Source organism: Lathamus discolor, unplaced genomic scaffold, assembly GCF_037157495.1.
Source record: "Lathamus discolor isolate bLatDis1 unplaced genomic scaffold, bLatDis1.hap1 Scaffold_148, whole genome shotgun sequence".
Classification (NCBI taxonomy): Eukaryota; Metazoa; Chordata; class Aves; order Psittaciformes; family Psittacidae; genus Lathamus; species Lathamus discolor.
The window spans coordinates 69,137-90,229 of NW_027069177.1; the positions used below are offsets into that span (position 1 = coordinate 69,137).

General features: G+C 59.9%; 2 protein-coding genes and 1 pseudogene across 2 annotated transcripts; all 3 read left to right on the forward strand.

The window, feature by feature from the left end:
• The first annotated feature begins 85 nt into the window (after positions 1-85).
• LOC136006341 (mitochondrial inner membrane protein OXA1L-like) lies at positions 86-14,967 on the forward strand. Its single transcript, XM_065664369.1, has 10 exons — positions 86-157; positions 276-357; positions 2,234-2,569; positions 5,978-6,121; positions 7,224-7,309; positions 7,413-7,577; positions 10,056-10,160; positions 12,205-12,365; positions 13,492-13,572; positions 14,808-14,967. The coding sequence occupies exons 1-10, from the start codon at positions 86-88 to the stop codon at positions 14,944-14,946; spliced, it is 1,371 nt and encodes a 456-aa protein (XP_065520441.1). The 3' UTR covers positions 14,947-14,967.
• On the forward strand, positions 370-1,444 carry LOC136006343 (mucin-19-like; annotated as a pseudogene).
• Positions 14,968-15,666: 699 nt separating the features above from the next.
• MRPL52 (mitochondrial ribosomal protein L52) lies at positions 15,667-19,433 on the forward strand. Its single transcript, XM_065664360.1, has 5 exons — positions 15,667-15,765; positions 16,162-16,231; positions 16,342-16,409; positions 18,351-18,415; positions 19,232-19,433. The coding sequence occupies exons 1-5, from the start codon at positions 15,738-15,740 to the stop codon at positions 19,349-19,351; spliced, it is 351 nt and encodes a 116-aa protein (XP_065520432.1). The 5' UTR covers positions 15,667-15,737; the 3' UTR covers positions 19,352-19,433.
• Positions 19,434-21,093: the final 1,660 nt, after the last annotated feature.

Here is a 21,093-nt window from a genome sequence, read left to right on the forward strand (position 1 = left end):
CGCTGGTGACGTCATGACGCAAGCCCCACCCACCCCCCCCTCCTCGCCCCTCCCTTAGCGGGCGGGCGGGCGGGCGGCGTGCGTGATGACGTCACGCCGCCTACCGCCTCAGGGAGCCAAGATGGCGGCGGCGATGCTGAGGGCGGTGCGGTTGCAGGTGAGGGATAACGGGATCCAAACGGGATCCAAACGGGATCTAAACGGGATCCAAACGGGATCTAAACGGGAATTGGGGGGGGGGAGGAAGCTGTGATCCCGTCCGGTCCCGTTCGCAGAGGTTACGGGCCCGCCCTGGCCATGGAGACCCCGTTGGGGCCTGCGGCTGCGAGGAGAGGCCTGGCCAGCGGCGGTGCGGAGGTGAAGGGGGGGTCTGTGGGGGTCTATAGGGGGTCTATGGGGCTCTATGGGGGTCTGTGGGGCTCTATGAGGGTCTATAGGGGGTCTGTGGGGGTCTACGAGGCTCTATGGGGTGTCTATGAGGGTCTATGGGGCTCTGTGGGGTGTCTGTGAGGGTCTATGGGGCTCTATAGGGGGTCTGTGGGGCTCTATGAGGGTCTATAGGGGGTCTGTGGGGCTCTATGAGGGTCTATAGGGGGTCTGTGGGGGTCTACAGGGCTCTATGGGGTGTCTATGGGTCTCTATGGGGGTCTGTAGAGGGTCTATGGGGTGTCTGTGAAGGTCTATGGGGTGTCTGTGAGGGTCTATGGGGCTCTATAGCGGGTCTGTGGGGCTCTATGAGGGTCTATAGGGGGTCTGTGGGGGTCTGTGGGGCTCTATGAGGGTCTATAGGGGGTCTGTGGGGGTCTATGGGGCTCTATGGGGTCTGTGGGTGTCTGTGAGGGTCTATGGGGCTCTATGGGGTGTCTGTGGGGCTCTATGGGGGTCTGTGGGGTGTCTGTGAGGGTCTATGGGGCTCTATGGGGGTCTATGGGGTGTCTGTGAGGGTCTATGGGGCTCTATAGGGGGTCTGTGGGGTTCTATGAGGGTCTATAGGGGGTCTGTGGGTGTCTACAGGGCTCTATGGGGTGTCTATGGGTCTCTATGGGGGTCTGTAGAGGGTCTATGGGGTGTCTGTGAGGGTCTATGGGGTGTCTGAGGGTCTATGGGGTGTCTGTGAGGGTCTGTGGGGCTCTATGGGGTGTCTGTGGGGCTCTATGGGGCTCTTGGGGGGTCTGTGGGGTGTTTGTGGGGGTCTATGGGGCTCTTGGGGGGTCTATGGGGTGTCTGTGGGGGTCTGTGGGGCTCTATGGGGGGTCTATGTGGGTTTATGGGGGTCTAACGGGCTCTGTGGGGGTGTGTTGGGCTCTATGGGGTGTCTGTGAGGGTCTATGGGGGTCTGTTGGGGTCTGTGGGGCTCTATGGGGTGTCTATGGGGCTCTATGGGACTCTTGGGGTGTCTGGGGGGGTTTGTGGGGCTCTATGGGGGGTCTCTGGGGGTCTGTAGGGGTCTGTGGGGCTCTATGGGGGTCTATAGGGGGGTTTATGGGGGTCTGTTGGGCTCTATGGGGCTCTATAGGGGGTCTGGGGGGTCTATGGGGCTCTATAGGGGGTCGGGGGGCGTCTATGGGGTGTCTGTGAGGGTCTTTTGGCTCTGTGGGGGTCTACAGGGTCCTTATGGGGGTCTGTGAGCATTTATGGAGCTCTATGGAGTGTCTGTGGGGGTCTATGGGGGGTCTGTGGGGCTCTGTGGGGGTCTATAGGGGTCTACAGGGTCCCTATAGGGGTCTATGGGTATTTATGGAGCTCTATGGGGGTCTGTGGGGCTCTATGGGGCTCCATGGGGCTCTATGGGGTGTCTGTGGGGCTCTGTGGCGCTCTATGGGGGTTTGTAGGGATCTGTGGGGGGTCTGTGGGGCTCTATGAGGGTCTATAGGGGTCTACAGGGTGTCTGTGGGGCTCTATAGGGGGTCTAGGGGGCTCTGTGGGGCTCTATGGGGAGTGTATGGGGGTCTATGGGGCTCTATGGGGATCTGTAGGGATCTGTGAGGTGTCTATGGGGGTCTATAGGGGTCTGCAGGGTGTCTGTGGGGCTCTATGGGGTCTTCGGGGCTCTATGGGGGCTCTATGAGCGTTTATGGAGCTTTTGGGGATGTCTGTGGGGCTCTATGGGGTGGCTATGGGGCTCTGGGGTGTGTATAGGGCTCTATGAGGGTCTATAGGGCTCTATAGGGGCATTATATTGTCTCTGTGCCATCCCCCCCTATTCTAACCCTTGTTCCCTTCCTCTTTCCAGCCTGGCCCTACAGCCCCTATGGCTGCTATGGGGCCGAGCCCCCCACTTATGGGTCAGGACCCCCCCCCCCCGCTATGTCTCCGAGCCCTCCACTTGTGGGTCAGGAGCCATCCCTTATGGCTCAAACCCCTTCGCTTATGGGTCCGGCCCCCGCTGCTACGGGTCAGGACTCCCTTGCTATGGGTCTGGCCCCCCAAGCTATGGGGCCGGGGCTCCCTGAGGTGCGCTTGGAGGAGCTGGGCCTTGGGGCCTTCACCCCTGTGGGGCTGGTGCAGAACTTCCTCCAGTACCTACACCTCGACCTGGGGCTGCCCTGGTGGGGGGCCATTGCCGCAGGTAAGGCCCTATGGGGCGTCTATGGGGCGCTATGGGGCGTTTATGGGGCGCTATGGGGCGTCTATGGGGCTCTATGGGGTGCCTATGGAGAGCTATGGGGGGGGGGGTGGTGCAGGCAGCGCGCTGCGGCGCGGCCAGCAGGGGGCGGTATAGTGCCGCGGGGGGCGGGGTCAGCCGAGGACACGCCCCCCCCGCTCTATGGGGCTCTATAGGGGGGCCATATGGGTAGTGGGGGGCTCTATAGGGTTCTATGGGGCTATGGGGGGGGGGGCCTCTATGGGTGCCTATGGAGCTCCAATGGGGGTCTGTTGGGCTATGGAAGGGCCCTATGGGTTCTTATTGATTTCTATGTGTTTCTGTGGGTCACTGTGGGTCCCTATGGGTTCTATAGGGTCCCTATAGGGTTCTATATGGTCTCCATAGGGTCTCTATAGAGCTCTATGGGGTCGCTATAGGCACTCTGTGCCTGCGGGTGGCTCTGCTGCTGTGGGTTAGGGACGGGCTCTATGTCTCCCTATGGATCCCTATGGATCTCTATGGATCTCTATGGCCCCATATGGTGTCTATAGGGTCCCCATAGGGTTCTATACGGCCCTATAGGCACCCTGTGCGTGCGGGTGGCTCTGCTGCTGCGGGTTAGGGACGAGTTCTATGTCTCCCTATTGATCTCTATGTCTCCCTATTGATCTCTATGTCTCCCTATTGATCTCTATTGATCCCTATGGATCCCTATGGCCCCATATGGTGTCTATAGGGTCCCCATAGGGTTCTATACGGCCCCTATAGGCACCCTGTGTGTGCGGGTGGCTCTGCTGCTGCGGGTTAGGGACGGGCTCTATGTCTCCCTATTGATCTCTATGTCTCCCTATTGATCTCTATTGATCCCTATGGATCTCTATGGCCCCATATGGTGTCTATAGGGTCCCTATAGGGTTCTATATGGTTTCTATAGGGACCGTATGCCTGCGGGTGGCTCTGTTGCTGTGTGTTAGGGACGAGCTCTATGTCTCCTTATGGATCTCTATGTCTCCCTATTGATCCCTATGGATCCCTATGGATCTTTATGGCCCCATACGGTGTCTATAGGGTCCCCATAGGGTTCTATACGGCCCTATAGGCACCCTGTGCGTGCGGGTGGCTCTGCTGCTGCGGGTTAGGGACGGGCTCTATGTCTCCCTATTGATCTCTATGTCTTCCTATTGATCCCTATGGATCCCTATGGATCTCTATGGATCTCTATGGCCCCATACGGTGTCTATAGGGTCCCCATAGGGTTCTATACGGCCCCTATAGGCACTCTGTGCGTGCGGGTGGCTCTGCTGCTGCGGGTTAGGGACGGGCTCTATGTCTCCCTATTGATCTCTATGTCTCCCTATTGATCTCTATGGATCCCTATGGCCCCATATGGTGTCTATAGGGTCCCTATAGGGTTCTATATGGGTTCTATAGGTACCATATGCCTGTGGGTGGCTCTGTTGCTGCGGGTTAGGGACGGGCTCTATGTCTCCCTATTGATCTCTATGTCTCCCTATTGATCCCTATGGATCTCTATGGATCTTTATGGCCCCATATGGTGTCTATAGGGTCCCTATAGGGTTCTATATGGTTTCTATAGGGACCGTATGCCTGCGGGTGGCTCTGTTGCTGTGTGTTAGGGATGGGCTCTATGTCTCCCTATTGATCTCTATGTCTCCCTATGGATCTCTATGGATCTCTGTGGCCCCATATGGTGTCTATAGGGTCCCCATAGGGTTCTATACGGCCCTATAGGCACCCTGTGCGTGCGGGTGGCTCTTTTGCTGCGGGTTAGGGATGGGCTCTATGTCTCCCTGTTGATCTCTATGTCTCCCTATTGATCTCTATGTCTCCCTATGGATCCCTATGGCCCCATATGGTGTCTATAGGGTCCCCATAGGGTTCTATACGGCCCCTATAGGCACCCCTGTGCGTGCGGGTGGCTCTGCTGCTGCGGGTTAGGGATGGGCTCTATGTTTCCCTATTGATCCCTATGGATCCCTATGGATCCCTATGGCCCCATATGGTGTCTATAGGGTCCCCATAGGGTTCTATATGGTTTCTATAGGGACCGTATGCCTGCGGGTGGCTCTGTTGCTGCGGGTTAGGGACGGGCTCTATGTCTCCCTATTGATCTCTATGTTTCCTATTGATCTCTATGGATCCCTATGGATCTCTATGGCCCCATATGGTGTCTATAGGGTCCCCATAGGGTTCTATACGGCCCTATAGGCACCCTGTGCGTGCGGGTGGCTCTGCTGCTGCGGGTTAGGGACGGGCTCTATGTCTCCCTATTGATCCCTATGGATCCCTATGGATCTCTATGGATCTCTATGGCCCCATATGGTGTCTATAGGGTCCCTATATGGTTTCTATAGGGAGCGTATGCCTGCAGGTGGCTCTGTTGCTGTGTGTTAGGGATGGGCTCTATGTCTCCCTATTGATTTGTATGTCTCCCTATGGATCCCTATGGATCCCTATGGATCTCTATGGATCCCTATGGATCCCTATGGCCCCATATGTTGTCCATAGGGTCCCTATAGGGTTCTATATGGTTTCTATAGGTACCATATCCCTGCGGGTGGCTCTGTTGCTGCGGGTTAGGGACGGGCTCTATGTCTCCCTATGTCTCCCTATTGATCCCTATGGATCTCTATGGATCCCTATGGATCTATATGGTGTCTATAGGGTCCCCATGGGGTTCTATATGGCCCCTATAGGCACCCTGTGCATGCGGGTGGCTCTGCTGCTGCGGGTTAGAGACGAGCTCTATGTTTCCCTATTGATCTCTATGTCTCCCTGTTGGTCTCTATGTCTCCTTATTGATCCCTATGGATCCCTATGGATCCCTATGGCCCCATATGGTGTCTATAGGGTCCCCATAGGGTTCTAATACGGCCCTATAGGCACCCTGTGCGTGCGGGTGGCTCTGTTGCTGCGGGTTAGGGACGAGCTCTATGTCTCCTTATGGATCTTTATGTCTCCTTATTGATCCCTATGGATCTCTATGGCCCCATATGGTGTCTATAGGGTCCCCATAGGGTTCTATACGGCCCCTATAGGCACCCTGTGCGTGCGGGTGGCTCTGCTGCTGCGGGTTAGGGATGGGCTCTATGTCTCCCTGTTGATCTCTATGTCTCCCTATTGATCCCTATGGATCCCTATGGATCCCTATGGCCCCATACGGTGTCTATAGGGTCCCCATAGGGTTCTATACCACCCTATAGGCACCCTGTGCGTGCGGGTGGCTCTGCTGCTGCGGGTTAGGGACGGGCTCTATGTCTCCCTATTGATCTCTATGTCTCCCTATTGATCTCTATTGATCCCTATGGACCTTTATGGCCCCATATGGTGTCTATAGGGTCCCCATAGGGTTCTATACGGCCCCTATAGGCACCCTGTGCGTGCGGGTGGCTCTGCTGCCGCTGCTGGTGCGGGCGCAGCGCGAGGCCGCGCTCCTGGCCCTGCACTCCCCCCGCCTGCAGCAGCTCTCCAAGGGCCTGGCCCAGGCCCGCAGGGGCAGCGACCAGAGGGAGGGTAAGGGGGGGGGCCCATATAAGGGCAAAGGGGCGGGGCTTGGACGGTGGGAGGGGGCGGGGCTTGGACGGGGGGAGGGGGCGGGGCTTGGAGGGGAATGGGGGTGGGAGGGAGGAAAGGGGAGGGGTTAAGGGGGGGCCAAATAAGGGAAAGGGGAGGGGCTTGAAAGGGGGAGGGGCTAAAGGGAATGGGGTGGGCGGGGCTTGACGCCGGGGGCGTGGCTACAGGGGCGAATGGGTGCAAGGGGCTTGGAGGGTAGCCATAGGGATGAATGGGAGTGGGCGGGGGCTTGAAGGGAGGGGGCGTGGCTACAGGAGTGAATGGGTTGGAGGGGGCTTGAAGGGAGGGGCGCCATAGGGATGAATGGGGTGGGCGGAGCTTAACGGGAGGGGGCGTGGCTACAGGGGTGAATGGGCTGGGATGTGCTTGAATGGAGGGGGGCACCATAGGGGTGAATGGGGTGGGCGGAGCTTAACGGGAGGGGGCGTGGCTACCGGGGTCAATGGGCTGCAAAGGGCTTGAAAGGAGGGGGAGCCATAGGGATGAATGGGGTGGGCGGGGCTTGAAGGGAGGGGGTGTGGCTACTGGGGTGAATGGGTTGGAGGGGGCTCCATAGGGGTGAATGGGGTGGGCGGGGCTTGAAGGGAGGGGGCGCCATAGGGATGAATGGGGGTGGGCGGGGCTTAACGCCGGGGGCGTGGCTACAGGGGTGGGTGAATGGGCTGGGATGTGCTTGAATGGACGGGGCGCTATAGGGGTGAATGGGGGTGGGCGTGGCTTGGAGGGAGGGGGCGTGGCTACAGGGGTGACTGGGCTGGAGGGGGCGCCATAGGGATGAATGGGGGTGGGTGTGGCTTGGAGGGAGGGGGCGTGGCTACAGGGCTGAATGGGCTGCAAGGGATTTGCAGGGGGTGCCATAGGGATGAATGGGGTGGGTGGGGCTTGGAGGGAGGGGGGCGCCATAGGGATGAATGGGGTGGGCGTGGCTTGGAGGGAGGGGGCGTGGCTACAGGGGTGAATGGGCTGCAAGGGATTTGCAGGGGGTGCCATAGGGATGAATGGGGGTGGGCGTGGCCTCCTCTTAAACCCCGCCCCCTTGCAGTGGCCCGCGCCTACTCGGAGCTGGTCGGGTACCAACGGCGCCACAACCTGAACCCGCTGCGGGGCTTCCTGGTGCCCCTCATCCAGGTCTATAGGGGGGGGTTGCATCCCATAATACCCCCCCCCCCCCACCCCCCCCCCCCCATAGGGCCCTATGGATGCTATAGGGCCCCCTTTACGTGCCTTGCAGACCCCCCTCTTCGTCTCCTTCTTCTTGGCCCTACAAAAGATGGCGGCGGCGCCGGTGCCGGGGCTGCAATGGGGGGGCCTGGCCTGGTTCCCCGACCTCACGGCCCCCGACCCCTTCTACGTGCTCCCGGTGCTGGTGGCGGCTTCTATGGGGCTGGTGCTGGAGGTAAGGGGGCGGGGGGGGGGGGGGTTGCTATGGGGCTGCTATGGGGTGATTGGGGGGTTCTATGGGGTGCTATGGGGCGATAGGGGGGTTCTGTGGTGATGTAGGTGTGTTCTATGGGATATAGGGGTGTTCTATGGGGTGCTATGGGGCAATGGGGGTGTTCTATGGGGTGCTATGGGGCTGTAGGTGTGTTCTATGGGGCTGCTATGGGGCGATAGGGGGTTCTAGGGGGTTCTATGGTGATGTAGATGTGTTCTATGGGGTGCTATGGGGATATAGGGGTGTTCTATGGGGTGCTATGGGGCTGTAGGTGTGTTCTATGGGGTTGCTATGGGGTGATAGAGGGGTTCTAGGGGGTTCTATGGTGATGTAGATGTGTTCTATGGGGTGCTATGGGGATATAGGGGTGTTCTATGGGGTGCTATGGGGCGATTGGGGGGGTTCTATGGGGTGCTATGGGGCGATGGGGGTGTTCTGTGGGGCTGCTATGGGGCGATAGGGAGGATCTAGGGGGTTCTATGGTGATGTAGGTGTGCTCTATGGGGATATAGGGGTGTTCTATGGGGTGCTATGGGGATATAGGGGTGTTCTATGGGGTGCTATGGGGCGATTGGGGGGTTCTATGGGGTGCTATGGGGCGATAGGGGGGTTCTGTGGTGATGTAGGTGTGTTCTATGGGGATGTAGGGGTGTTCTATGGGGTGCTATGGGATATAGGGGTGTTCTATGGGGTGGTATGGGGCGATGGGGGTGTTCTATGGGTTGCTATGGGGTGATAGGGGGGATCTAGGGGGTTCTATGGTGATGTAGGTGTGTTCTATGGGGTGCTATGGGGATATAGAGGTGTTCTAGGGGGCTGCTATGGGACGATTGGGGGGTTCTATGGGGTGCTATGGGGCGATAGGGGGGTTCTGTGGTGATGTAGGTGTGTTCTATGGGGATATAGGGGTGTTCTATGGTGTGCTATGGGGGTGTAGGTGTGTTCTATGGGGCTGCTATGGGGCGATAGGGGGGTTCTAGGGGGTTCTATGGTGATGTAGGTGTGTTCTATGGGGATATAGGGGTGTTCTATGGGGTGCTATGGGGCGATGGGGGTGTTCTATGGGGTGCTATGGGGCGATGGGGGTGTTCTGTGGGGCTGCTATGGGGCGATAGGGGGGCAATGGGGTTCTATGGTGATGTAGGTGTGTTCTATGGGGTGCTATGGGGATATAGGGGTGTTCTATGGGGTGCTATGGGGCGATGGGGGTGTTCTATGGGGTGCTATGGGGCGATAGGGGGGTTCTGTGGTGATGTAGGTGTGTTCTATGGGGATATAGGGGTGTTCTATGGGGTGCTATGGGGATATAGGGGTGTTCTATGGGGCTACTATGGGGCGATAGGGGGGTTCTAGGGGGTTCTGTGGTGATGTAAGTGTGTTCTATGGGGTGCTATGGGGATATAGGGGTGTTCTATGGGGTGCTATGGGGCAATGGGGGTGTTCTATGGGGCTGCTATGGGGCGATAGGGGGGTTCTAGGAGGTTCTATGGTGATGTAGGTGTGTTCTGTGGGGTGCTATGGGGGTGTAGGTGTGTTCTATGGGGTGCTATGGGGCTCTGTGGGGATATAGGGGTGTTCAATGGGGTGCTATGGGGTGGTAGGGGTGTTCTATGGGGTTCTATGGGGCGGTAGGGGTGTTATATGGGGTGCTATGGGGCGATAGGGGGGTTGTGGGGGGTGCTGTGTGGATATAGGGGTGTTCTATGGGGTGCTGTGGGGATATAGAAGTGTTTGTATGGGGTGCTATGGGGATATAGGTGTGTTCTGTGGGGTGCTATGGGGATATAGGGATGTTCTATGGGGTTCTATGGGGCTCTATGGGGATATAGGGGTGTTCTATGGGGTGCTGTGGGGATATAGGCGCGTTCTATGGGGTACTATGGGGTGATAGGGGTGTTGTAAGGGGTGCTATGGGGCTATAGGAGTGTTCTATGGGGTTCTATGGGGCGATAGGGGTGTTCTATGGGGTGCTGTGGGGCAGGGGAGGGGGGCAATGGGGTGGTATGGGGATATAGGTGTGTTCTATGGGGTGCTGTGGGGCTGGGGAGGGGGGCACTGGGGTTGCTATGTGGCTGTAGAGGGGTTTAAGAGGGATCTATGGGGTAGGGGTGTGCTCTATGGGGCTGTAGTGATGCCATAGAGAGTTCTATGGGGCTATGGGGGTGCGCTATGGGGCCGCATGGACCTATGGGGTGGGGGTATATGAGGCTATTGGAGGGTCTCTGTTGGGTCCTATGGGGCTGACAGAGGCCTTTTGGGGGGTGTCTATGGGGCTGGGGGCGCTCTATGGGGCCAAAGGGGCCCTATGGGGCTCTATAGGGCATGAATGGAGCCTGAATGGGGCATGAATGGAGCCTGAATGGGGCATGAATGGGAGGGGCGTGGGGAAGTGGGCGTGGCTTGCGTCGTGACGTCACCCCCCCCCCCCCATTCATGCAGCTGGGCGCCGAGACGGGGGTGTCGAGCCCGGGGGGCGGGGCCATGCGCCAGGTCCTGCGCCTGCTGCCCCTGCTCTGCCTGCCCTTCATCCTGCACTGCCCCACGGTGAGCTGTGGGGCCGGATCTATGGGGCGGGGGCTGTGGGGTGGGAGCTATGGGGTGGGAGCTATGGGGCGGGGGCTGTGGGGTGGGAGCTATGGGGCAGGATGTATGGGGCAGAAGTTATGGGGTGGTATCTATAGGGTGGGATCTGTGGGGCCGGAGCTATGGGTGGGAGCTATGGGGCGGGAGCTATGGGGCGGGAGTTATGGGGTGGGAGCTATAGGGTGGGAGCTATGGGGCGGGATCTCTGGGGCCGGATCTATGGGGCGGGAGCTATGGGGCAGGGGGGCTGTGGGGTGGGAGCTATGGGGTGGGAGCTATGGGGCAGGATGTATGGGGCAGAAGTTATGGGGTGGTATCTATAGGGTGGGAGCTATGGGGCAGGAGCTATGGGGCCGGATCTATGGGCGGGAGTTATGGGGTGGGAGCTATAGGGTGGGAGCTATGGGGCAGGATGTATGGGGCAGAAGTTATGGGGTGGTATCTATAGGGTGGGAGCTATGGGGCAGGAGTTATGGGGCAGGGGGGCTGTGGGGTGGGAGCTATGGGGCGGGACCTATAGGGTGGGAGCTATGGGGCAGGAACTATGGGGCGAGATCTATAGGGTGGGAGCTATGGGGCAGGAGCTATGGGGCGGGATCTGTGGGGCTGGATCTATGGGTGGGAGCTATGGGGCGGGGGCTGTGGGGTGGGAGCTGTGGGGCAGGGGGGCTGTGGGGTGGGAGCTATGGTGTGGGAGCTATGGTGTGGGAGCTATGGGGCAGGATGTATGGGGCAGAAGTTATGGGGTGGTATCTATAGGGTGGGAGCTATGGGGCAGGAGCTATGGGGTGGGATCTGTGGGGCCGGAGCTATGGGTGGGAGCTATGGGGCGGGAGTTATGGGGTGGGAGCTGTGGGGCAGGAGCTATGGGGCAGGATGTATGGGGCAGAAGTTATGGGGTGGTATCTATAGGATAGGAGCTATGGGGTGGGATCTGTGGGGCCGGAGCTATGGGTGGGAGCTATGGGGCAGGGGGATGTGGGGTGGGAGCTATGGGGCGGGAGCTATGGGGCAGGATGTATGGGGCAGAAGTTATGGGGTGGTATCTATAGGGTGGGAGCTATGGGGCAGGAGCTATGGGGCCGGATCTATGGGTGGGAGCTATGGGGCGGGAGCTATGGGGCGGGAGTTATGGGATGGGAGCTATAGGGTGGGAGCTATGGGGCAGGATGTATGGGGCAGAAGTTATGGGGTGGTATCTATAGGGTGGGAGCTATGGGGCAGGAGCTATGGGGTGGGATCTGTGGGGCCGGATCTATGGGGCGGGAGCTATGGGGCCGGATCTATGGGTGGGAGCTATGGGGCGGGAGCTATGGGGCCGGATCTATGGGTGGGAGCTATGGGGCGGGAACTATGGGCAGGATCTATGGGGTGGGAGCTATGGGGTGGGATCTATAGGGCAGGATCTATTGGTGGGAGCTATGGGGTAGGAAGTATGGGGCAGGGGATCTATGGGGTGGGATCTATAGGGTGGGAGCTATGGGTTGGGATCTATAGGGCAGAAGCATAGGGCTCTATGGGGCAGAAGCTCTGGGGCGGGGGCTAACGAGCTGGGAGGGGGCTCGTGCAGGGGGCGTGGTCACCCGCAGGAGGAGCCAATGGGGAGGCAGCCTGGGGAGTAGGAGGAGCCAATGGGAAAGGGGCGGGGCTCAACCAATGGGAGGAGCCAATGGGGAGGAGGCGGCGCTTAATGAATGGGGAGGGGGGGTGGGGTCAGTGGGGGAAGGGGCGGGGCTTACCGGGAAGAGCCAATGGGGAGAAGGGCTTGGGGGGGGGGGGGGGGGCGAGGCTCTTGGCCGCAGCCAATAGGAGCGCGGGGGGGGCGTGGCCTGTTTGCGAGCCGCCGCTAGGGGGCGCTCTAATGAGGGAGCCTCGACGCGCTTGTATGGGGGGGGCGGGGGGGGGGTGGGGGGGGGGCGCCTCCTGCCCTCCCATTGGCTGCCGCCTGTTTGCTTCCTGGCCTCCCATTGGCTGCTTCCCTTTCCCTGTCCCCTCCCCTTCCAAGGCCATCTTCACCTATTGGCTGACGTCGAACTCCTTCAGCCTATTGCACACGGCCTTGCTGCGGGTGCCGGCCCTGCGCCGCCGCCTGGGGCTGCCCCCCCTGGCTTTGGGGGCACCCCCCAAGCGGGGGGGAGAAGGGGGTGGTGGCGAGGCTCAAACAGGGTGGGTCCGGGGGGGGGCTATGGGGCTCTATGGTGGGTAATGGGGGTCTATAGGGGGGGATATGGGGGTCAAGGGGGGCATATGGGAGGATATGTGGGTCTGGGGGGGAGGATATGGGTCTCTATGGGGGGGTAATGGGGGTCTATGGTGGGTAATGGGGTGTATGGGGGGGTTATGGGGGGCTATGGGGGTCTATAGGGGTCTGTGGGGGATAATGGGGGTCTATGGGCATCTATGGGGGAGTAATGGGGGTATATGGGGGCTTATGGGGGGGATATGGGGCTCTATAGGGGTCTGTAGGGGGGTTATGGGCGGTCTATGGGGGTCTGGGGGGGGTTATGGGGCAGTAATGGGGGAGATACGGGGGGTTATGGGGGTCTAGAGGGGTCTGGTGAGGGGTCTATGGGGGGGTAATGGGGGTCTATGGGGCTCTATAGGGGTCTGTGGAGGGGATATGGGGGGGTAATGGGGGTCTATTGGGGGGGGTTATGGGAGTCTATGGGGGTCATGGGCGTCTATGGGGCTGGTATGGGGTCTATAGGGTCTGGTGAGGGGGTTATGGGGGTCTGGGGGGCTATATGGGGGGGTAATGGGGGTCTATGGGGGTCCATGGGGGGGTATGAGGGTCTATGGGTCAGGTATAGGGGGATGGGGGGGGGGCTATGGGGCACTATGGGGCTCTATGGGTGTCTATGGGTGTCTATGGGGCTCTATGGGGCGCTATGGGTCTCTATGGGGCTCTATGGGTGTCTATGGGGCGCTATGGGTCTCTATGGGTGTCTATGGGGCGCTATGGGTGTCTATGGGTCTCTATGGGTGTCTATGGGGCCTCTATGGGTGTCTATGGGGCTCTATGGGGCGCTATGGGTGTCTATGGGGCGCTATGGGGCTCTATGGGTGTCTATGGGGGCGCTATGGGTGTCTATGGGTCTCTATGGGTGTCTGTGGGGCGCTATGGGTGTCTATGGGGCTCTATGGGTGTCTATGGGTCTCTATGGGTGTCTATGGGCTCTATGGGTGTCTATGGGCGCTATGGGTCTCTATGGGTGTCTATGGGTCTCTCTGGGTGTCTATGGGGGCGCTATGGGTGTCTATGGGGCGCTATGGGGCTCTGTGCCCATTGCAGAGTGGCGCGAGGCCCAGGCCCTCCAGCAGGGGGAGCAGCGGCAGTGGCGCCTGCGCCATCACCTGGACATGGCCGCCAAGGGTGAGCGCCCCCATTGACCCCTATGGAACCCTATGGAACCCTATGGGGCCTATGGAACCCTATGGACCCCTATGGGGCCTGTAGAACCCTATGGACCCCTATGGGGCCTATGGAACCCTATGGGGTCTATGGAACCCTATGGGCCCCTATGGAACCCTATGGGGCCTATGGAACCCTATGGGGTCTATGAAACCCTATGGGGTCTATGGAACCCTATGGGGCCTATGGTCCCCTATGGAACCCTATGGACCCCTATGGGGCCTATGGAACCCTATGGGGTCTATGGAACCCTATGGGCCCCTATGGACCCCTATGGGGCCTATGGAACCCTATGGGGTCTATGAAACCCTATGGGGTCTATGGAACCCTATGGGGCCTATGGTCCCCTATGGAACCCTATGGACCCCTATGGGGCCTATGGACCCTTTGGGGCCTATGGACCCCTATGGAACCCTATGGACCCCTATGGGCCCTATGGGGCCTATGTACCCCTATGGCCATTGACCCCTATGGGCCCTTATGGAACCCTATGGACCCCTATACCCATTGCCCCCTGTATTGATCCCTGTATCAATTGCCCCCTATGTGCATTGCCCCCTATAGGAACCCTATCCCCATTGCCCCCTATCTCCATTGCCCTCTATATTCCCCCCCATTGCCCCCTATATTGACCCCTATCCCATTGCCCCCTATCCCCACTGCCCCCATATTGACCCCATCCCCTTTGCCCCCTATATTCCCCCCCCATTGCCCCCTATCCCCATTGCCCCCTATATTACAATCTGTATCCCCCCCATTGCCCCCTATATTGACCCCTATATCCCCATTGCCCCCTATATTCCCCCCCATTGCCCCCTATATTGCCCATTGCCCCCTATATCCCCCCATTGCCCCCTATATTCCCCCCCATTGCCCCTATACTGCCCCATTGCCCCCTATATCCCCCCATTGCCCCCTATATCCCCCCCATTGCCCCCTATATTCCCCCCCCATTGCCCCCTATATTGCCCCATTGCCCCCTATATCCCCCCCATTGCCCCCTATATCCTCCCATTGCCCCCTATATCCTCCCATTGCCCCCTATATTGCCCCATTGCCCCCTATATTCCCCCCCATTGCCCCCTATCCCCATTGCCCCCTATATTGCCCCCTATATCCCCCCATTGCCCCCTCTTTCCCCCCCCATTGCCCCCCACATCCCCCCCCACTGACCCCTCTCTCCATTGCCCCCACAGGGCCCCTCCGCCAGACCTTCGCCAGCAGCCCCTTGGCCCCCCCCACCCCCCCGCCGCCCCCCCCCCTGCCCCCCAAGCGGCCCTGGAAGGACACCTTGGGGTGAAGCTATGGGGCAGCCCCCCCCCCGCCCCCCAATAAACCACGCCCCCTTTTGCCCTATAGGCTATGGTCATTGGGGGGGGGGGCGTGGCTTAGAGGGCCAGGTGGGGCGGGGCCTCGGTGGAGGGCGCTCATTGGCCGGCGTGGCGAGGGGCTCTCTAAAGAGGGGGGAATAGCGGGCAAGATGGCGGCGCCCTAGGGAGGGGGCAAGATGGCGGCGCCCAGTCGCCGTACAAGATGGCGGCGGGGGGAAGATGGCGGCGAGCTGGGGACGGTCGCAAGATGGCGGCGCCCTCGGGAGGGGGCAAAATGGCGGCGCGCAGTCGCCATAGAAGATGGCGGCGCCCTAGGGAGGGGGCAAGATGGCGGCGCGCAGTCGCAGTGCAACATGGCGGAGGGCTGGGGAGCTGGCAAGATGGCGGCGCCCAGTCGCCGTACAAGATGGCGGCGCCCTAGGGAGAGGGCAAGATGGCGGCGGGCGGTTGCGCTAGAAGATGGCGGCGCCCTAGGGAGGGGGGAAGATGCGGCGCCCAGTCGCCGTACAAGATGGCGGCGCAGCCCGGAAGCGGATGGGAGCCGTAAAGGGGCGCCTATGAGGGGCTATAAAGGGGGTTGTAATGGGGCTATAGGGGCTATAAGGGGGGGTTATTATGGGATATAGGGGGTCTATGGGGGCTATAGGGCGCTATAGGTAGGAACGGAAGCCAAATGGCGGCGCCCGCCGTCCGTACAAGATGGCGGCGGGCCGCTAGGGCGGCCGGGGACGGAGCGGAAGGGGTGGGGGCGCCTTCCTACGCGTCACTTCCGGAGGGGAAGGGGGAGTGGCCAAGATGGCGGCTCGGAAGATCATGCGGCTCGGTGAGGGGGCTACAAAGCGGGGGGGGGGGGGGGCAATGCCCATATAAGGCGCGGTGGGCGGGGTTAAAGGGGGGGGGGGAGTAGGGGGCTTGAGGGGCGGGCTCTGATTGGCCGGCGTGGGGAGGGTCCGGGCTATGCCCATATAAGGCGCGTTGGGGGGGGGGGGCTTAGAGGCCGAGGTGGGCGGGGCCTCTGCGGAGGGCGCTCATTGGCCGGCGGGGCTGCGCCATATAAGGCTTGGGGGGGGGGGTGTATGAATGGGGGGGGGGCGGGGCTTAGCGGGGCGGGCTCTGATTGGCTGGGGCGGGGCTTGAATGGCTTTAAAGGCGGAGGGGGCGTGCCTCGCTGACCCCGCCCCCCCCCCCCTTCCTTTCCTCTTCTTGGCCCCGCCCCCAGCCGAGCGCCGGGCCCAATCGCTGCGCCCCACGCCCCCCCGCCCCCAGCGCATCGGCCAATGGCGAGTGGCGTAAGCACGTGGGTGGAAGGGGGCGGAGCCATGGGGGGGGGGGCAATGGGGCGGGGCGGGGGGCGTGGCTATAGGGGTCCTATAGGGTCCCTCTGTGCCCCCCCCCATAGGCAGGGCTGGGCCCCCAGCACGGCCGGGTATGGACCCCTGCGGGACCTCCCTGATTGGTCCTTTGTGGGTAAGGGGCGGGGCTTAAAGGGCTATGGGGGGGGGGGGGGGCTATGGGGCTAAAGGGGGGCTCTATGGGGGTCTGTGGGGTCCTATGGGGCTGTAGGGGGGGATCTATGGGGTTCTATGGGGCCTATGGGGCGGTCTATGGGGCTATAGGGGGAGTCTGTGGGGTTCTATGGGGCGGTCTATGGGGTTCCACGGGGCTATATGGGGGGTCTGTGGGGCTATAGGGGGGGATCTATGGGGGTCTATGGGGCTATGGGGGGGTCTGTGGGGCTATAGGGGGAGTCTGTGGGGGTCTATGGGGTTCTACGGGCTATACCGGGGGGGGGTCTATGGGGCGGTCTATGGGGCTTTATGGGGTTCTATGGGGCTATAGGGGGGCTCTATGGGGCTATAGGGGGACTCTATGGGGGTCTATGGGGTTGTAGGGAGGTTCTATGGGGTCCTATGGGGCTGTAGGGGGGGGATCTATGGGGTTCTATGGGGCTATAGGGGGAGTCTGTGGGGTTCTATGAAGCAGTCTATGGGGTCTATGGGCTAAAGGGGGGCTCTATGGGGGTCTATGGGGTTGTAGGGGGGGTCTATGGGGTCCTATGGGGCTGTAGGGGGGGATCTATGGGGTTCTATGGGGCTATGGGGCAGTCTATGGGGCTATAGGGGGAGTCTGTGGGGGTCTATGGGGCTAAAGGGGGGCTCTATGGGGGTCTATGGAGTTATAAGGGGGGTCTATGGGGCAGTCTGTGGGGCTATAGGGGGAGTCTGTGGGGCTCTATGGGGTTCTACGGGGCTATACCGGGGGGGGGGTCTATGGGGCGGTCTATGGGGCTTTATGGGTTCTATGGGGCTATAGGGGGGTCTATGGGGGTCTATGGGGCTATAGGGGGGCTCTATGGGGCTATAGGGGGACTCTATGGGGGTCTATGGGGTTGTAGGGAGGTTCTATGGGGTCCTATGGGGCTGTAGGGGGGAATCTATGGGGTTCTATGGGGCTATAGGGGGAGTCTGTGGGGTTCTATGGAGCAGTCTATGGGGGTCTATGGGGCTAAAGGGGGGCTCTATGGAGCTCTGTGGGATTATGGGGGGGTCTATGGGGTCCTATGGGGCTGTAGGGGGGGATCTATGGGGTTCTATGGGGCTATGGGGGGGTCTGTGGGGGTCTGTAGGGCTATAGGGGGGCTCTATGGGGCTATATTGGGACCCTGTGGGGGTCTATGGGGCTAAAGGGGGGCTCTATGGGGGTCTATGGGGTTGTAGGGGGGTTCTATGGGGTCCTATGGGGCTATGGGGCGGTCTATGGGGCTATAGGGGGAGTCTGCGGGGTTCTATGGGGCGGTCTATGGGGCTTTATGGGGTTCTACGGGGCTATACGGGGGGCCTATGGGGGTCTATGGGGCTATAGGGGGCCTCTATGAGGGTCTATGAGGCTATAGGGTGGATCTATGGGGGGCTATGGGGCAGTCTGTGGGGCTCTATGAGGTGCTATGGTGCTATAGGGGGGGTCTGTGGGGCTATGGGGGGGATCTAGGGATCTATGGGGTTCTATGGGTCTATAGGGGGGCTCTATGTGGGTTTCTGGGGCTATAGGGGGGGTCTATGGGGCTGTGGGGGGTCTATGGGGCTTCTGTGGGGTTCTATGGGGCTATAGGGGAGCTCTGTGGGGTACTATGGGGCTGTAGGGGGGGATCTGTGGGGGTGTATGGGGCTATGGGCGGGTCTATGGGGGTCTATGGGGCTATGGGAGGGGGTCTATGGGGGTCTATGGGGCGGTCTGTGGGTCTCTATGGGGTTCTATGGGCTATAGGGAGGGTCTATGGGGCTCTGTGGGCTCTAGGGTGGGTCTGTGGTCTCTATGGGGGGTTCTATAGGGATCTATGGGGCTCTATGGGTTCTGTGGGGCTCTATGGGGCTATGGGGGGCCCTATGGGGCTGACCCCCCCTTTCCAAGATGGCCGCCCGGCCCCCCTATGGAAGGGGCAGCAAAGGAGACTCCAGGAGAACGAGGCTTTGGCTGTAAGTCAATGGGAGGGGGAGGCTCTATGGGTCGCTATGGGCTCTATGGGGCTCTATGGGGTCATATGGCGGCTCTATAGGGCTCTATGGGGTCCTATGGGTCCTCTACAAGGTCTCTGTGGGGTCCCTGTGGGTCGTATGGGGTCCTTATAGGGCTCTATGGGTCCCTGTTGGGCTCTACTCTATGGGTCTCTATGGGGTCTCTATGGGATCCCTATGGGGCTCTATGGGGTCCCTATGGGTCCCTATGGGGTCCCTATTGGTCCCTATGGGGTCCCTATGAGTCCCTGTGGGGTCTCTATGGGTCCCTATGGGGTCTCTATGGGACCCTATGGGGTCCTTATGGGTCTCTATGGGTCTCTATGGGTCTCTATGGGTCCCTATGGGTCTCTATGGGGTCTCGATGGGTCCCTATGGAGCCCTATGGGGTCCCTATGGGGCTCTATGGGTCCCTATGGGGTGTCTGTGGGGTATCTGTGGGTCTCTATGGAGTCCCTTTGGGTCTGTATGGGTCCCTATGGGTCCCCATGAGTCCCTATGGGGTCTCTATGGGTCCCTATGGGTCCCTATGGGGTCTCTGTGTGTCCCTATGGGGCCCTATGGGGCTCTATGGGTCCCTATGGGGTGTCTGTGGGGTATCTGTGGGTCTCTATGGGGTCTCTATGGGTCCCTATGGGGTCTCTATGGGGTCCCTATGGGTCTCTATGGGGTCCCTATGGGTCCCTATGGGTCCCTATGGGTCTCTATGGGTCTCTATGGGTCCCTATGGGTCTCTATGGGTCCCTATGGGGCCCCTGTAATGGTCTCTTCCCCCAGCGCCGAGCCCTGAAGCTGAGCCAGTCCCTGGATGGAGCGGTCCAAAGGGGGGGGCACAGCAAGGAGGTGTCGGCCCCCCCCCCATTGAAGCCTAAAGGAGCCCAGTATAAACCAGTATAGACCAGTATAGACCAGTATAGACCGGTATGGGCGGTATGGGCCGGTATATAAGCGGTTTGGAGCAATAAAGGTGGTTTATAGGGGGTTGGACCCCCCCTCTAAAGGAATGGTTTGGTCCAATCAGTGCCTCCCAGTCCCTCCCATTGACCCATTAGAGCCCATTATAACCCATTAGAGCCCATTATAACCCATTATAACCCATTATAGCCCCGTTATAACCCCATTAGAACCCATTATAACCCATTATAGCCCATTATAGTCCCTTATAGCCCCTTATAGCCCATTATAACCCCATTATAACCCATTATAGCCCATTATAGCCCATTATAACCCGTTATAACCCATTATAACCCCAATATAACCCCATTTACCCCATTATATCCCATTAGAACCCATTGTAATCCCATTATAACCCATTATAACCCCATTATACCCCATCATAACCCCGTTATAACCCATTATAGCTCCATTATAACCCATTATAACCCATTAAAGCCCATTATAACCACATTATAACCCCATTAGAGCCCATTAGAACCCATTATAGCCCATTATAACCCCATTATAACCCATTATAGCCCATTATAACCCCATTATACCCCATTATAACCCATTATAGCCCCATTATAACCCATTATAACCCATTAAAGCCCATTATAACCACATTATAACCCCATTATAACCCATTATAACCCCATTATGACCCCATTATAACCCATTATAGCCCATTATAGCCCCATTATAACCCCATTATACCCCTATTATAGCCCATTATACCCCATTATAACCCCATTATAACCCATTATACCCCATTATAACCCATTATAGCCCATTATAACCCATTACACCCCCATTACACCCCATTGCATCCCATAATAACCCCGCTCCATCCCATAATAGCCCAAGCCCTGCTCCAGGCGTCGCCTTTATTAGTTATTAATTAACCATCAATAATTAACCCCTCCCCCCCCCCATCCCTCCCCGAGGCCCCGCCCCCTCCCGACCCGCAGGAGGGGGAGGAGCCAATCGGGTCCCGCCCCTCCCCGCTATATACACCTCATTTGCATAGCCCCGCCCTCTCCATTTGCATAGCAACCACCCCCCCCCGCAGCCAATCAGAGGCCTCCGCGCTGCGGATAGGCCCCGCCCCCTCCCCCCCCCCATCAAGCCCCGCCCCCCCGGCCTGCGGTAGGGGAGGGGTCACGTGGGGGGGGGGGGGAGGGAGGGGGAGGAGGAGGGGGCGTGGCTACGGCTTGGCCCCGCCCCTGAGCACCATAAAAGGGAAGGGGAGGGAGGGGTCACGGCCAATGGGAGGGGGAGGAGTGGGCGTGGCCATGGGGGGGGGGGGGGAGGCTGGCACCTGATTGGTCGAGCTGCAAGGGCGTGTGGCCAATGGGGGTTGCGTACCCAGCAAGGGGGCGTGGCCTCCACCCCATATAAGGGCATGGGGGGGGGGGGGGGGGCGCCTCCTCCTCCCTTAGAGTGAATGGCAATGGGGGGGGGGGGGAGGAGGGGGCGTGGCTTCCCCTGCGCGCCATATATGGTAATGGCGATGGGGGGGGGGGGTGTGGTGTGTGGCTTTCCATATATGGAAAGGCACTGGGGGGGGGGGGGGGGGGGGCGTGGCCTCCTCCTCCCATAGAGGGAATGGCGATTGGCTGAGTCGAATGGAGGGGGCGTGGCCTCCCCCTCCCATATAAGGAATGGCAATGGGGGGGGGGGGGGGGGCATGGTCTCCTCCT

Excerpts from the sequence above, each read along its gene's own strand:
- LOC136006341 (XM_065664369.1), top strand. The coding sequence starts at position 86 with ATGACGTCACGCCGCCTACCGCCTCAGGGAGCCAAGATGGCGGCGGCG. Across the intron at positions 7,578-10,055 it reads CTATGGGGCTGGTGCTGGAG|CTGGGCGCCGAGACGGGGGT; the intron begins GTAAGGGGGCGG and ends CCATTCATGCAG. Across the intron at positions 12,366-13,491 it reads GGTGGCGAGGCTCAAACAGG|AGTGGCGCGAGGCCCAGGCC; the intron begins GTGGGTCCGGGG and ends TGCCCATTGCAG.
- MRPL52 (XM_065664360.1), top strand. The coding sequence starts at position 15,738 with ATGGCGGCTCGGAAGATCATGCGGCTCG. Across the intron at positions 15,766-16,161 it reads TCGGAAGATCATGCGGCTCG|CCGAGCGCCGGGCCCAATCG; the intron begins GTGAGGGGGCTA and ends CCCCGCCCCCAG. Across the intron at positions 16,232-16,341 it reads ATCGGCCAATGGCGAGTGGC|GCAGGGCTGGGCCCCCAGCA; the intron begins GTAAGCACGTGG and ends CCCCCCCCATAG.